The 17,326-nt window shown below is 41.6% G+C and overlaps 1 protein-coding gene across 2 annotated transcripts; it reads left to right on the forward strand.

The window, feature by feature from the left end:
* Positions 1–1,514: 1,514 nt before the first annotated feature.
* On the forward strand, positions 1,515–17,323 carry kdm2ab (lysine (K)-specific demethylase 2Ab). 2 transcript variants are annotated; one of them, XM_086136697.1, is made up of 23 exons: positions 1,515–1,732; positions 2,093–2,149; positions 5,014–5,152; positions 5,934–6,012; positions 6,099–6,145; positions 6,269–6,447; positions 6,556–6,662; positions 6,765–6,858; positions 7,982–8,135; positions 8,802–8,917; positions 9,244–9,370; positions 9,457–9,731; positions 9,851–9,928; positions 10,145–10,405; positions 10,532–10,660; positions 10,769–10,855; positions 10,930–11,166; positions 11,305–11,334; positions 11,413–12,395; positions 12,522–12,685; positions 15,161–15,307; positions 15,871–16,086; positions 16,175–17,323. In XM_086136697.1, the coding sequence occupies exons 2-23, from the start codon at positions 2,114–2,116 to the stop codon at positions 16,354–16,356; spliced, it is 3,867 nt and encodes a 1,288-aa protein (XP_085992823.1). In that variant the 5' UTR covers positions 1,515–1,732; positions 2,093–2,113; the 3' UTR covers positions 16,357–17,323. The 2 variants fall into 2 exon arrangements, with proteins under 2 accessions (XP_085992823.1, XP_085992814.1); XM_086136688.1 differs by having other exon boundaries at positions 2,109–2,149.
* The last annotated feature ends 3 nt before the right edge of the window (positions 17,324–17,326 follow it).

The raw sequence follows: 17,326 nt of genomic DNA on the forward strand, positions 1-17,326 counted from the left end.
ATGAACAGTGGGGCCTATTCCGCAACTGTATTTTAATGGTGGACATGATGGTGGTACTTGATTTTATGTCCTGTTTTTATATAATATCTCGTTTACTAATTTTTACATTGTATTTTCTTATTGTCTGTACAGTGTCCTTGGGTGGCATGAAAGGCGCTTTTAAATAAAATGCATTATTATTATTATTATTATTATTATTATTATTACTTGGGATGTGGGGCATTAAGCATTTTCTGAGGTGGTTAATCAGTGTGAAAAGTTTGAGAACCACTGGGTTCGTTGATAAAACAAAATACTGTATTTACCAAAGAATGACCCAGGATACGCTGGAGAAACAGTGTCTCCTGGCTGGCCTGCAAACATCTAGGATACCCTCGGGAGAGCGAAGACTATGTGACTGTGAAAGGCGTTGCCCACGCGACCAGACCCCAGATCAGCGGACGAAAATGGATGGATGGAAAGTAATATATTAGTAAAAATAATATTTGGATGTACATTGGATGTGTGCCTAATACTGGATTGATGTAAGGAGCGGCGATGCGGATGTGGAAGTGGGAGTCGCGGCTTGGAATTGAAGTGGATTTACATGGGACAGGAGATGTGAGCCAATCTCTTTTTCGTCAATGAACACTACAGCTTCGTGTTTGTATGTACTGTATGTACTTTTTTTATGCCATCGCTTTTTGCAAGCACATCAGGCTTTTGAGTTGTTTTTGAAATATAACCCTTCAAAGCCAGCGCAATACACACTTTACCACCCCATCCATCCATCCATTATCTGACCACGCTGGAGCCTATCCCACATGTCTTTGGGCAGTAGGCAGTATACACCCTGAACTGGTTGCCAGCCCATCGCAGGGCACACGAAGACAAAAAATATTCACACTCATAATCACACCAAGCGACAATTTAGAGCATAAACTCCACCCAGGAAGGCTGGGGCCGGAATCAAAGCCATGACCTGTGCACTGTGAGGCGGACATGCTAACCAATGCCCCCCACAGATTTTGCCATGTGGTGTAATTTGTACCAATGATGTTTCAGAAAAAAACACCTGTTCCTGAACCAAAATCTTAATTCACAAATATCATTAAATACTGTATATAGTTCTATATTATTGTTGTTGTTGTTGTTGTTAACAAAATATTCTTTTGAAAGCATGATGAGCTAGAGAGCAGATTGGAATCAGAAAATCATCTACAAAAGTTAACTTGCATCTCTCATTAAAATATTTATTAAAATGTGTTGACCAGTCCAAATAATTACACTTAGAAACGCTACTGTATGGTGCAAACCGATGTACAAATCAAACGCGGCAATATGTTAACGTATTCTAATCTTGCTACAATAGTACAGGCCACGTCCAATGGGAGGGCTTCTATGCAAATATATCCGAGTTGTGTTGTCAGTAGGGGGTGTCGTAAATGTGTTTCTCCGATCTCTCTCTCTCTCTCTCTCTCTCTCTCTCTCTCTCTCTCTCTCTCTCTCCCCCCCCCCTTCCCCCGCCCGCCCTCTCTCTTGTAGGTTCGTGAATATGTGTGTTGTTTGACCAGCTGAAAATGGCGGCTCGGATCGTCGACTCCGTCTAACTTTATGGCATAATAACAAACATAAAGATACATCAGTGCTTCGACCTCGTAACATGGGGACGAACTCATTTGAGAAGCTTCCCTCGCTCATCTTGTGAAACGTCACTTGGGCTGCTGCGACTAATCGGCATCCCTACGTAGAGGTAAATGCTTGGAAAGCTCACAACTGCCGATGCTAACATCGGCTAGCGCCAGTTATCGAAGACATTGGAACTGGGCTAGCCTACAGCGCCGTGTAATTAATTATAAACACTTAAACACCATCGCTTGTTATCATTTTAAGTACTTCCATTTAGTCGACACTCGTCGATAGTAATAGACGCGACTTAATTGTTTTTTTAAATCCTTTTTTGGGTCGAAAATCTAGCCATAGCTTCCTGTCATCACTGTTAGCTAATGCTGAGATGTTTAGCTAGCTTTACCACCGAGAAGAAATCGTGTCAAAAAAGAGCTACAACATTGGAGTGCAATGGACTTTTTTTTTCTTTTACGCTTCTCATGAGACTGCCTGTCGTTTAGAGACCATGGAGGATCCTCATACGCGATACAGCAAACGCCTGGTAAGTAAACTCCTTCCTGACTGACTTATATCGCCAAAAGCAGCCTATCGTGATTCGTGATACATTTGAACAAGTTTAGGATCGCTTACAAAGTAGGATTAATGTAATTCGTTTGATTCGTGGGCCACTTGATGCTGCGGCTCTGGTCGAGCTCTTGTTTGTTCGGGTGTGCGTTGTAAAACGGGAGCACTGAGTGTGTCTGAACGACTCCAGGTTCAAAAGAGGGTCAAGTTCATTGTCTTGACCTGACAGTGTTGGGAAGAGTTGCTTCACTATCCGCTTCTTTTCTGATGTCCGAGCTGTTATTTATTGTTTGATTGTATTAAATTATCATTTGGATAAAGGGACCCCATTTGGGAGAATTTATGTCTGGAGAAGTCATTTTTAAACCTAACAGCATTTGTTGATAACACTCTCCAATATTAGCACTGAATGCCCACTGCATTTTCTGGGGGGAAGAATGTAAATAAACACGTACCATATTATTGCGCCATTGTATAAACAATAACGCACTTTTATTTGTGTACAGCTTTGAAGCCCTCAGTTTAAATTAATAGCAGTACAGTTTACTTCCATACAGAGAGGAATGGGGGTGGGGATATCTGATCGCGTTTTTTAGAGCCTGATCCATCTGTCTACCCAACCAGTGTTGCATGTGGTGAGTGGCAAGGGGTGGTGTGGGGGGGGGGGGGGGATTCAAGGGGGACAATGTGTGGAAGATTAACCCCTGCTCTATTGTGGTGCTGTTCTTTGCTCTATTGTGGTGCTGTATTGTTTGGGACCCTCATGAACTGGAATGGTGTGCTAATTCAATTTATCCTTTCTGTTTCTGGCACTATATTATTAAGACATTGTTTTATTAGATTGTAGCAATTGTCTCAGGTATCAGTTCTGGCAGGCAGGTGTCGTTGTGAATCAAGAAGTGTTTTAAGATATTAAGATATCCTTTATTTGTCCCACACTGGGGAAATTTACAGCCTCCAGCAGCAAGAATGTAGGCAGAAAGAAGAAAGAAGAAAAAACAAACAAACACCGTTCAATTAAGTGCAATATAAATACAAAATGGATAAATCGCTTTCTTTTTCTTTGTGAAAACAGTAAAAATAAAAAAAATCTTAACTCTCAAGCACATCATCAAGACAATTTGTAGGTTTAAGGCTGCCCACGTGTCTGCCCATCTTTGTCGTAATACCAAAATATCTTCAGTAATTTAAAGTGAAGGTTAAGCGAGCTATATTACAAACAGAAATTCTGTCGTCACTCTCTAGGGATATGATAGTAATGGATTTTTAATTGTTGTGATTTTTCTTTTTTTTTTTAAGAAAATGCTACCCTTTTTTCAGTAGTTTGTTTAAATATTGGATATTTATCTGGCCCAATTTTCTTTAAACATCACGGTTTGTATTGTGTTACAACAAAACTGCTTTGGGGTACCCTTGAATGCAAATAAGCATGTGCAATGCACTGCACATTACACTCTACACAAAAACAGTTACCAGTAATTGTTTTAAAAAAAAATATATATATTAAATAGGTCTATAAAAATGTCAATATTGACTGATATGAAATACCTAATACGCACATTATGTTTAAAAAGTTGTTTATTTAATCCGTAATTTGACCAGTTTACAGTAATTACTTATTTATCGTGGGGGTTATGCTCCAAAAAGAACCAGTGATAAGTGAAATCCGTGAAATAGTCACCTTCATTTTTTACAATTTCTTCATATAAGATACAATATTGTATTAAATGAAACCAAGAATTAACCCTTTTTCAACGAGATTGGGAATGTTTTCAACGATATTGTGGGTTTTGTCATGGAGAAAATTTGGCAAGCTGTACAGCAATGAGGCGCGGTGACTATTGACATTCGTCTACAGTCCCTAAGGCAATCAGGGTGGAGAACACAACACACTGTAAAAAAAGAAAACAGAAAACTGCACGAAAAAAAAAATCATTGAATCAGCATCAGCAGCTGTGAAAGATGAACTGTGTTATAGCGAGGGATTACTGTATTAGATTTTTTTTCTTCATTGAGTTGACTTTTAAAATAAAATTACCTAAATTCAGACTTTTTTGGGGGTCATTATTTTCAATAGTTTAAAAAAAATCAATAAGTATTGATATCCACCAATATGAAATCCTTGTATTGTGATATACTTTTCAGTCATATCACATACTCCTAACTGAGTGAAAATCGGAACCTTTACACAAGTCCATTTACAATGTGCACGTGCACCCCTAAATTTTCTTCTTGCACCTCTAAAATTTCAGGACAGGAGTCACTTTGCTTCTATTTATTTAAAAAAAAACACTTAGCTTGGAACCCTGATTAAAAAATGTTTGAACTTCCAAACAGCAGATGAACAACCGTGAGCCAAGCAAAAACAGTCTGCATGCTCTGAAACCTCTTGTATGAAATTAATTGATAGATGAAAATGGACGGCATTTTCACAATAATTATATTTAGTTTTATAAACATCGAATGCACTTTTAATTTGGAAAAACACTAGTTCTTATTTTATTTTGTAGATCAGCTGAAAACAGAGCTTGGAGCCACTGAAACATCAAACTTTATGGCATAATAATAAACTCAACTGCACATTATTGCATCGACCACGTAACATGGGAAACAAACTTATCTGAAAAGCTTCCGACACTCATCTTGTGAAACGTCACTCTGGCTGCTGCGACTCAATGGCATCTCAGTCTGGCGTCAATTTTAGTTGTCGCTATTTCATTAGTTTTCGCTAACTATAATACCGTTGCTCTCTATCGTGTTTTTTATTTTTTTTATTTTTTATTTTATTTTTTTTAAATGGGGACTCAAATGCTGAGATTGATTTTCCTTCTCTGTCACCAGCGTACTGGTACGCGTCGGCGGTACCAGGATGACGGAATCTCTGATGATGAAATCGAAGGTAGACGCATGTTTGACCTAGATGAGAAATTGCAGTGCAGCAGGTTTGGATCTCAATTGGTCAAACACATGGAAGGAAAAGGTGAGCTCTCAACGTTTACATCTATGGACAAGTTAGGCTAGAAAAGATTATTTGCATTTGTGTTCTGAACTTTACATCATATTGCACAAATGCACACTCTATTAGCAGCATTCCACCAAGAACCGTTGGTCAACCTATGAGTTGTATTTTGACTCCTAACATATGTAGAAATGCTAATTGCCTCGGTCGCGCAATGTTAATATTAAAAACACAAGTTATCAAAATTAGTTTTAAAACCCCCCAGATGTACAGTATTTGGAAAGTTTCTTTGCAATGGTAGAAGAGCTAAGTGATGCTTCAACACAAACGCCGATGCCCAAGAAGAAAAAGAAAGATGCATTTCACAGACGATACAAGAAGATCTACTTGAAATAGGAATTGATTGCAACAAGATATTTTCATGACAATCAGGAACTACTCGAATAAAATTTGGGTTTTTAGTGTACGTACTTATTTGACTAGTTTTTAGCTGGGCAACTGTAGAGAAAAGTGAGCACAGTTTAATATCTGGCAGACTCTTGGCCATTTTTGGAGCTATAACTTATGAGCAAACAGGCAAGCCCTCATAAAGAGCAGTCACACCGAAAGGCTCCACAACAGATGGCATACAATGCACACACTCTTGGTTGGTGTGAGTTTACAAGCAATTCAATCATGTTTGCAAAAATCTATGATTTATTGTTGCCTATACATGTCAGACAGGACACTCCATATACACTTGCTATCTTGTTCAAAGGTGGTTAAGACTAATTTGTTGTTTTTTGTTGATATTTTTCCAAAGATTTCACATTTGAATACATCCAACGAGGAGGGTTGAGGGATCCCATCATCTTTGAGAAAGATGAAGGCCTTGGGATACAGTTAGTCTCTTCATTACATCACATTTAAGCACATGTTAATCATTTACATGTGAAATTAAAACTTCATTTTACACTTACTCTTGCAGAATGCCAGACTCTGATTTCAGCGTGAGTGATGTGAAGGTGTTTGTTGGTAAGATTCTGTTCATTCTCCATCACTAAACACCCTCTGCTGAATATTAAGCTCAAGAAATATACAGTACACATAATCTAACTTGTCTCCTTACTAACTGAACTGCTGTTTATTTTATCACAGGCAGTCGCCGCATCGTTGATGTGATGGATGTGAACACCCAGAAGGGAATCGAGATGTCAATGGCACAGTGGCGGCGCTACTATGAGACACCTCCTTCCGAAAGAGAGAAACTTTACAATGTTATCAGCTTGGAGTTTAGCCACACCAGATTGGAGAACCTGGTCCAACGACCGGCTTCAGTAAGAACACACTGACTTTTTTGCCGTATGGTTTTACATTACATACAGGAAGCACCCTTCGAGAGAAAAGTATTTTATACTGATGGTACTTGCTATTGCTTATTTCAGGTGGATCTAATTGACTGGGTGGACAACATGTGGCCTCGCCACCTCAAGGAGAGGCAGAGGGACTCTACAAATGCCATCATTGACATGCAATATCCCAAAGTACAGAAGTAAGTTGATCCAAATCGTCAGGGGAAAAAAACGTAGTTGCAACAACATTTGCAATTAACCCCCTTTTTAAAAATGTTTTATCCGGATCTCACTTGTTACAGGTACTGTCTGATGAGTGTGCAGGGCTGCTTCACAGATTTCCATATTGACTTTGGAGGCACTTCAGTCTGGTACCATATACTCCGAGGCGGAAAGGTTAGTGCCGGGCTGAAACCATGAATCGAATAACTGTATTACAAAAAAAATTTGAAGCAATCCAATAACACGATTACAAAAAAAGTTGAAGCAAAATGTCTGCCTCAAATCTTCACAGGTAATATTTGTCTACAAAAGACGAGAGACTATCCAAAGTTTGCCGATCATATCACACTTAGAAAAAAAAAAGATAAAATGTAATATGTCTACTGCCAAGCACTGCAAGCATGTCTACGATTGCCAACACAAGTCACTGTATCACTGCTAGTTAGAATGTGTTGAAATGCTCCAGCAATGATAGTCAGACAGAGCTCTCAGTGAGCTTTCAATGGCTCTGAATAAAGAGAATAAATTAAAGAAACGCTTCACATTCAGATGCAAGCTTCTGTGACCGCAACTGACACTCAGGCACTCAATGCGCAAACCAGAGCTGACTGCATGCTGACACGCATGTCACTCACCTTTCGACGCCTCGCCTTTTATAGCCCCACACATTCAAAGTCAGATAATATGCTGTAGAACGTGAAGATGGTGACCCCAAGTGCACAAAAATAATACAGAGAGTCCAACATTGAGACTTTTTGAGTAGCAGGCCATCATAAGTGATCTTGTGCTGGCCCTGCCAGAACTGGCACCGGCGCTGTTCATTTATGTTGTAAGAAAATAAGACTCAATGATTATTTCGTATTTAGCATCTTAATCCTATATTATAGAAGCATTTAAGAAAATATGTGTGTATGTGTCATTTTCTCACCTCCTTCACCCTCGGTAAGAAATCTAACAGAATATTTAACATTTGACATGTTCTGGCCTAACTTGTTCAGGCCATTCCTTTTGGAAGGATTTAACCCGACTTGCAATGTCAGTGTAGCATAAGTGAACACTGAGGCCCCGGGCCACTGAGGAACTCTGAATACCAGCACCTTATGTGTCATGTAAATATTACGTTGGTATTGTTTAATTCTGCAAAATCACCTTTTCTCTCATTCATCAGTGGAGCAAATAGTATAATACTCGATTTCTAAAAATATTCGATTTCTGCTGCCCTACTAGTGGGTGTCTTTTTGTCGTGCCGGTGTTTTATACTGTCCTGTTGTGACGCGTTTACACATGTCTTCTGCAGGTGTTCTGGTTGATTCCACCCACCCCTCAGAACCTGGAGATGTATGAGAACTGGGTTTTATCTGGAAAACAGGGAGATATCTTCCTGGGCGACAAGTGTCACGACTGCCAGAGGATAGAGCTCAAGCAGGGCAACACCTTCATGATTCCCTCAGGTCTGTCACCAATAAATACACTGACTCTGCAGTACAGTGTAAAGCAGGGGTGCCCAACCTTTTTTGATCAATGATCTACTTTTCAAGCAACCAACCTCCCACATTCGACCCCTTACCGCACACGCACACTCCACGATGACTATCGGCCATTATGGGCCCAAACATGAACGAAACTGAAAAATAGAGTCGATACAAGAGTTTGTGAAAAGAAAAGCACTGACTACCTTATTAGAGACTTGACGCGGAGGCATGAGACGCACTTTTGTAACAGCTTAAGTGCAGGAACATCACGGTCGTACTTCACGTGCACTGTTTTAATAATGCCGATTTGTAACAACGAAGTACCTTTACTTTACCTGTTACAAGAACTTAATTTGAGCCTGAGAGGGTCTCCTGGCACTCCAGATTCCCATTCTTTGCCAGTGCCATTGGTGAATTGCAGATCAAACAAGTGAAACTGACAGTGCACACTGCACCATAAGCATCCTAACACAAAAATATGTAATATTAACACACACACACACACAGATACCCCCCTCTCCCCCCAAATTTCAGTCTTTCACCCCTCGCAATCAACTCTGGTTCAGTTCGCGGGCAACTGGTCAATCGCGATCAACTGGTTGGGCGTAAAGAATGTATATTACCATCATGTATGGGTTATTGCAGGTTGGATCCATGCGGTGTACACACCTGAGGACACCCTGGTGTTTGGGGGGAATTTCCTTCACAGCTTTAATATTCCCATGCAGCTCAACATCTACAGCATTGAAGATCGCACTCGGGTGAGCAACGTGATCTATAACTCTGCAACACATCGTCACACAGCTTTATTTGGCGGCAGGAAGTTGTGAACATGTTCAAAATTGGCTCGCAACAAGAAAAACGGTTTGCTGTCATTAAAAACTTATCCAACCTTTTACATTTAATGAACCCTAGCGAAAAAAAACATTCTCTACACCCGCAAACACTTCTACATTCACTGCTCTCGGACCTTTATGCTCCTGCTGCTCCTCCATACCTGCCCCACCCCCTCCTCCAATATTGTGGTGGATCTTTTAATCCCGGAAATTTGGTATTTTTCTCATGTAGTTTGGTCTGTTCTTTTTAGGTCCCAGCCAAGTTTCGCTATCCATTTTACTATGAGATGTGCTGGTATGTTCTGGAGAGATACCTGTACTGCCTGACAAACATCTCCCACCTTACCCCTGAGTTCCAAAAATACTCCCTTGGAATAGGTTGGGACTCTTAACACAAGCCTTGAATGTTGCTCCTGCAAGATCTTGTCTATTTGATACTTAGAGTAAGCTCTGTCTCTTTAAAGGCCTGACTCGGGCGGACCTTGGAACCGATGACAACATGGGCAATGGTACCTCCAATGTCGTCAACAGAGATGTTGAAGTAAAGTCGAAGGAATCTGAAGATGAAGATGTCCAAACAGAAGAGAACAACAAAGTTATCAGACCACAGCACATATTGACACCCTTTGAGCTTGAAGGGTTGTGGAATCTTGTGGGGAAGTTGGAGGAATTGCCTGCGAACAAAAAGTGCGTCCCTTCAGGGATCGAGAATGCTGCAGCTTTATTAGAAGACATGAGGGTGGGTATTTAGCTTAGGTCACCCGATAACGACATACAAAACTGAATTTACAAGAGTTTCAATAGCTTCATCCAAGCCACATCAGAGTGACAGTTTCCTTCACTCTTGTTCGTGTGTAGGCTGTTCTGAAAGAGCATGCTACGGATATCCCTAAGCTGTCCTATACTGGAGAACCCATTGTCAAGTGGCCCAAAAGAGTAAGTAGAATGATTTCCAAGTTATACAAAAGCAATCCACAATTCTATCTTGAAAATATGATGCATAAGGTACTAAAATACAATAATCTGCCTAAAATTGTAATTGCACCAACCTCAATTCAACTCCGTATGTGTGCTTGCGTGTGTGTGTACACACACGCACATATTTGCCCCCAAAAAATTCAGTTGACGGTTCTTTCGCTTTCTTTTATTTAGCCATCATGGTACCGACCCCCATCACCTCCACCAGCGCCACTTCACCGTCCCCGCTTGGCCCCTCCCCTACACAAACCACTGGGCCAGAGATCCCACAAACGTTCACGGCTCTCTGCTTTGAGGCGTCGGCGAGTGCGGTGCAAGACTTGTGCTGGCTGCTGTAGGAAAGAGTGCGGTGACTGCCAGTTCTGTCTGGACATGAGGAAGTTTGGCGGGCCTGGAAGAATGAAGAAGGGCTGCATCATGAGACAGTGTCTCATGGTGAGTTTGTCTCTGTGAAGGGCCTGTTATATATATTTTTTATTGGAATAAAAAATGTCTTTTTTGGAGGTGTTTGGTGTGTCAAAATGCGCATGTGCTCAAACGAAACATTTCTTATCTCTGTAGCCTGCTTTGCCTAATACCGCCCGATGTGCCATCTGTGAAGAAGGGGAAGCAGAAGAATCTGATCCAAGCACTCACACACTCATGGAGTGCTCTGTTTGTTCACGAATCACCCATCGGCGTTGCATGAAGGTGAGTGCTTTAAACAAAGTAAATAATTTTCCAATGGTTAATCTTTTTTTATATATACCTTACCCTACCCCCGGTGGATGCTTGAACCTCTCAATGGCTTTTTCTAAGGATCCTGGCGAGGGGAAAATTAATACAGATTTGCCGAGCCTTTGGGAATGTCCCAGGTGTTATCACAGCAAAGGTTCGGAGTCAGAGGTATGCGTTCATATTTTTCTTCCTAACCAATAACTCTCTTTACAATACCATGATCAATCTTTTCCTGACGCAAGTCTTCCAGTGAAGGGGAAAGTGACGAGTCAGAGAGCTCAACGTCCTTCCCTCCGTCCAAATTTGGCCATCGGGAAGGTGTCGGCATAGGTGAAGGTGTGATGCGGGGCCGACGTGGCAGACCCACATTAAGACCCACAGCTCGACCCACAGCCCCACCACCCTCTCAGAAATTGCTACTGCAACATCGGCAGAACCGCAAAAGAGCGAGTCTACTGGAGCTTCGACTTAAGAAAAGGGTAAGCAATTGTTACACCTGCAAAAATATGTTGCTGCCTTTGTATGCAATTACTGCAACGTGGCAGTAATGTAATCATATATTTTATGTAATGTGTGAATAATGCTGTCTTATTTTTGTTCCTTTTTTTTAATGGTAGATAAAACTAGAACGCAGCAGAATTCTTGCAGTAAGTTCAACTCTTATGTGTGCAATAAACTTGTATGTAAAGTCATTTGTGTTGAAACGTATTTATTTTCATTTGTAGCAAAGGCAAGCAATGGAGCGCGCCAGGTTACAGTCCCGCCTGCGCTCTCCAGTGAGCACACTATCTCAGGGAAGAGGTCGGGGCACCTCCTGCCCAAGTGGCACCCTTCATGGCACCTCTTCTAGGGTCACTGGGTCACTCCAGCAACAGTCTTCTTCCAGTTTTACCTTTCAACCCAAGGGAGAGCCCCGCAGAGGGCATGGGAGAGGGGTGAGGCTGCGTGGAGGAGGTGCGGGTAGAGGAATGACAGGTAGTAGGTACCATCAGGGGTTAGAAGTCGAGTGTGAAGACAGTAGCAGTAGCAGCGCTCACAGCAGCAGCTCTGATGATGAAGAAGTGGAGAGGGCACAAAATGGCAGGCTGGTCGGCAATAAAGAGAACCGGCCAGAGTCGAGGCAAGGTGGACAAGCAGCCAAAGACAGAGGCGAGGAAGAGCGGCGAGACGCCAACCAAAATGGTGGAGAAGATGATGGCGATGAGATGGAGCGGCGCACTGATGGTTCATTTGTTAAAGTGACACTCCAAAGGCCAACCAATGACAAGCAGGAGCCTTCAGCAATTGTTCCCAAACTAGAGGCAATCACCCCTCAATTTGCTGCTCCGGCAAAACACAACCACAACAAAACCCTCATCAGACCCCCTATCAGAAATCCAAATAAACATTCCAACAGTAATGTGCCAGCAATCACCCGCAGTGGACCCACGTGCACATCCCACCACATGGAGGGACACAATGTCGCCAAAAGAAAAAAGTCAAGCGGTGGGGCAAAGCTGAGCAACGGTGCCTCCTCGTCTTGCTCCTCTGAGCTTCCACACCATCGCGTCCCTTTGTCTGCCCTGCAGGAGGAAGGCAGTGAAGCTGACAGGGAGGGCAGTGGGAGTGGGCCGGACTGCGAGAGGGAAGTGTGGGTGTCTGTCTTCCGATACTTAAGTCGAGCAGATCTCTGTGTATGTATGGTAGTCTGCAAGAACTGGTACAAATGGTAAGTGTTTGACATTTTATTTCACTGTAAGAGTAATATTCACCCTCTGCTGTTAGGTGTAGCATACAATGTTGCTTGTTGCTCATAAATAATAATACTCTCTGGTTTATGTTTGCTCATGTGCAGGTGCCTCGACAAGCGGCTTTGGGCGCAGATCGACCTGAGCATCAAACGCATCGTAACGCCTCAAGCGCTAACTGGCATCATAAAGAGACAACCTGCTTCGCTTGATCTTTCCTGGACCAACATCTCCAAAAGACAACTCAGCTGGCTTGTTGGCCGCCTCCCAGGTAATCACTTTTACATAACCAACAGGGACAGGCTCATATAGCAAGGTTTACGCTCCCCGTTCGCTATGTCACCAGTGACGAGTTGAAATGGAGAATGACGTGGTAAATATTTCCCATATTCACCACTATGGCAAAGGCCCAGTTTGTCCATCAAAATTGTCCTGGCAAAACCCATGTCAAAAGCCATTGCTGCAGTACAAAATGCAAATGTCCATATGCAAATAATCCTCAAAATTTCTTCGCTACCAGTTACACATTTCAGTAATAACTCTAAGACAACATTGCTGGTTCAACAAAGTTTCAACAAAAACACACACACACACACACACACACATGCACACACCACTTGTCAATCCGATGATGCAATGTATACATATGCCAGCGGCAGAGTGGCATTAGCAAGATATCCAGCCCGTTTGCTAGAACCCTGAATCGAAGAAAGCCCAAACCAACATCATTGCTCTCCAGTCGGGCAAACCACCTTTGAATCCCCCCGTCCTGTGTTGGGAAAAAGAAACGAAGCAGGATGAGCGACTGTGACACATTGAAACGACCATTTAGTTGGGAGACAAGGCATCAAATCAAGTTTGACTGTTTATGTAAATTCCCCTGGCTTCGACACTTTGAAGACAGTATGTTTTTCTGTTAAGTGCGTAAAAAAGAGCTTTCATGAGAGCAAAGTTGGACAGTGTCGCTGAGGGACGATGTTCCAAAACACAAAAAATACTGAACAACACAGGTTTATGTGTTTTCTACCCAGTTTACTTTTATTTCTTGTGTTGTCCTCACACATTTCCCCCATATAAAATGCCCTGATGTACATAAACTAATCTTGTAATGCACACTTATTGACGTCTTTTTGGTAGTAGATGATGTATGGCATACTGTATATTATATAATAATATTGCATGTGGCAAATGTAAGAGTTTATGATTACCTGTATAGAGATATTATATTGCACCGTTACAAAGTACAGTATGTGTGTTACAATAATAGCATACATTTGAAACATAAATAACTAATTCATAGCACACCTGCTTCACAGTGCCATGGCCATGGGCTGAATTCCAGCTCCCAGCCTTTCTGTGTGGAGTTTGCATGTTCTCACCATGCCTGGTGCCTGCGTTTGTTTTCTCTGAGTACTCCGTTTTCCTCCCACATTCCAAAAACATGCAGGGTAGGTTAATGGTACACTCTAAATTGTCCTTAGGTGTGACTGTGAGTGTGAATGGTTGTTTGTCTGTGTGTGCCCTGCGATTGGCTGGGAACCAGTTCAGAATGTACCCCGTCTACTGCCCATAGACGCCTGTCCAAAGCTGTTTTTGGCAGTAGGTGGGGTGCAATTTAGAGTATTCAATTAAACTACCATGGATGTTTTTGGAATGTGGGAGAAAACCGGAAGACTCGGAAAAAACCCACGCAGGCGCGGGAAGAACATGCAAACTCCACACAGGAAGGCCCGGAGCCCCGATTTGAAGCCTGGACCTCTGTGCTGTGCTAACCAGTTAGCCACCGTGCCGCATGACTCAAACTTTCAATAAATAAACAAAATAACGCACCGTGTACGCCTTGTAAACCAGTAGTAGATACATCGAAGTGAATAAAAGTCCATCCGACGCTATTACGCACTTTCTCTGCAGTGTTTTCTCTCTGTTCGACTCTCTCACCATCAAGTGTACTTGACCCAAACAGGGAAGTAATTGTTCACAAAATATTTTCGAAATAAATCATTTTGCCAGTCTTTAACAAAAAATTAAAAATAAAACATAACCATAAAGGTTTATATGCAAATAAATACATATACATAAAATATTAGACTCATACAAAGATTCTCGATTTCCATTAAAAAAAACAGACACATGGAATCACTAGAATGGAGTGCTTTTTTTTTTTTTTTTTTTTAATGTTGGAGGACAGGGAGCTCCTTTTCCGCTCTGCTAGAAACAGCCCGGTGTATTCACACCCCATGAATACCCACATGCAAGACACGCATCACGTGTTTCCATATGTCGTGGCGATTCCAGTGACTGATGAAAACCCATTTCAATTGATTGGTCAGTTTGTTTTTAAAATTATCCCGCCATTCACCAGCAAACCGGGTGTCCCCTCCGTCAGTACTGACTGAATGCCCACCTCTGAAAATCCTACTACCTCAAAAGGCGGCCCCAGTCATCTCATTTGAGAGCAGTGACAAACAAAAGCATTAAAACAGCCAACTTTTATGAAAACCTTACTAAAGGAAGAAACAAGCGCCATGCCTCCAGAATTGCCCATTTAATCGTTAGAATGAGGTTGTTTTACTAGTTTTCTTATCTATTTTTATGTGTTCTTTTTTATGTTTTATTGTAAATGTTGTGTAAAGCGCTTTGTTACAACTGCATCTGTTGTGAAAGCTCTATATAAATAAAGATGTATTTACATTCGGGTGTTCTTGTTAAAGTGAAATCAGCAAAGCGCTAATCTTTTGTTTTTCAGGTCTGAAGGATCTGATGTTGGCAGGTTGTTCCTGGACTTCCATTTCAGCACTCTGTTCCTCTGCTTGCCCTCTCCTCCGCACTCTGGATGTACGATATGCAGACGGGGTCAAGGATGCTCAGATCAGGGACTTGGTCACTCCTCCAGGTGCCTGTTTTTCTGCTTTAATTCAATAGTACCTTGAGTTCTGAATGGGCCAATTTATGGGTTTTTTTAAGTCATGAGCCCTTGCTTGGTCAATAATTTTGATTTATATTTATTTTATTGCTTCTTGTTGCGAGCCCAAATTTGAATTAGAGCAAGATTCAGATTTGCTGCCACTTGAGTGATTGGAAAACAAAAAGGAGAGCAACAGTTGCCGACTTTGCTGTTTATTGAACAGATACAGTTGATAACTACAAAAAGTAAACATTTGCAAGGAGCACAAACAACATGCTAACACTAAACAAACCACGTGTTCGGGTAAATGGTCAACTGGAGCTAGAGTCAAAACTCTGGAGAGCACTCACTAGGCCACACCTCCTGAAGACACATGAACATAATGTGACAGTTGTTTTTGTGTACTCATATTTTGCAATGATTTTTCTTGACTAAAAATGTAATAGAAAAACACTTCATCTCTCACTTTATGAGATAGTATATTTATTCTTAACTAGACATTTTGTGATTCTTGAAGCAACTGACGGATTTCCTTCTTGGTGGTGTTCTAGGCTGTGACAACCGCAGTCAGTTGAGGACCATGCAGTGCTTGCGACTTGCTGGCTTGGACATTAGTGACTCTACCCTGCGCCTGGTGATTCGCCACATGCCCCACTTGACAAAACTGGACCTTTCTCACTGCAACAGCCTTACAGACCACTCCATCAATCTGCTGACTGCGGTGGGTTCGTCCACCCGGAACACACTAACAGAACTCAACCTAGGAGGTGAGAGACAGATGGTTTAAAATGCAGAGCAAAGATTCTTAAACTCTTATTTGACCAGTTCTAATGATGATTTGTGTTTCTGTTTCAGGGAGCAGTAAACTCACAGACACATGTCTGATGTATCTCCGCCGCCTGTCCTGCATATCACTACTCGACCTGCGAGGCTGTAAAGGCGTCTCCCGCAAAGCGTGCGAGTCCTTTATCTCAGAGCTATCAGTCAACACGCTCTACTGCCTGTCGGACGAAAAACTGATTCAGAGAATATCCTAAAGCCGGATTCAAAAGTGATGCGGCAAAGCGAGGACATTCATGTAGACCTGTACCGCAGTGGCGCAGGAGTGAGGACCTCATCAAGAGTGCTTGCTCACTCCTCTGCTATTTACAATTTACCTAAAAAGAGACTCAGGAGTCCTTTTTTGTTGTTTTTGTCTTAACTTTTGAGCAGTGGGGAGAAAATGGTCATTAATTCACTGTTGTTAGACTACATAATCCCCAATAAATTTCAGCACCTTCAAGTTGAATCAGTCACTTTTTGCTTCCATTTTGGTGATGCCTTTTTGCTTCACTCGCAGCAGCTGTGGGTTGATATTCTTTTAAACTAAAGTCAAATTCTTACATACGATCTGAACCTCAATGTCTCCAATTGTAAATTTGTTTACTTTGCAAGTATGCACGAACATAAGAACGATGAGTCTAATCAATACGGCAACTAGATCTTGCCCATTGAGGAGGGCAGCAGTGTTCCCCAAGAGCAGAGTAACAAGCCAAGGAGCAGGTGTCATCAATGGTGCATTTTAGACCACCATTAGACATCAGGTGCTATTATTTCCAAACTCTTCTTTGGTTTTGTACAGAGAAATGTTAGGTAAACCCTTTCTCCCCAACTCTGATATATTTTTCTGGGATGACATTTTTTCACCGATATGACGCACTTCATTGTAGAAATATATAATTTGTTTATTTGAGGGAAGGGGCATAAATGGGGATAGGATGTCTGTTTCTTTGCACCCAAGTTACTTTTCCCTGATACAAACTCCTCGCAGAGACTGCTCTTGTGGCCTCATGTCTACAAATGAATATAGATATATAGATATATATATATATATATATGTATACAATACTTTTGTGTAAATGTTTTCCTCTTTTAGGTGTTCAAAAACGGGGATCCTTGTAGCATAATTATTTGTTTTTTTTTTACTTTATGTATTTTTCAACAAAAATAAAAAAAAACAATGAATCT

The sequence above is a fragment of the Hippocampus guttulatus genome, chromosome 2 (assembly GCF_054856545.1).
Source record: "Hippocampus guttulatus isolate MCC_2025c chromosome 2, RoL_Hgut_1.0, whole genome shotgun sequence".
Lineage (NCBI taxonomy): Eukaryota > Metazoa > Chordata > Actinopteri > Syngnathiformes > Syngnathidae > Hippocampus > Hippocampus guttulatus.

Coding starts and splice junctions, on each gene's coding strand:
- kdm2ab (XM_086136697.1), top strand. CDS start 2,114: ATGGAGGATCCTCATACGCGATACAGCAAACGCCTG. Junction 8,136..8,801: donor CACCTTCATGATTCCCTCAG/GTCTGTCACCAA, acceptor GGGTTATTGCAG/GTTGGATCCATGCGGTGTAC. Junction 10,661..10,768: donor CCCATCGGCGTTGCATGAAG/GTGAGTGCTTTA, acceptor GCTTTTTCTAAG/GATCCTGGCGAGGGGAAAAT.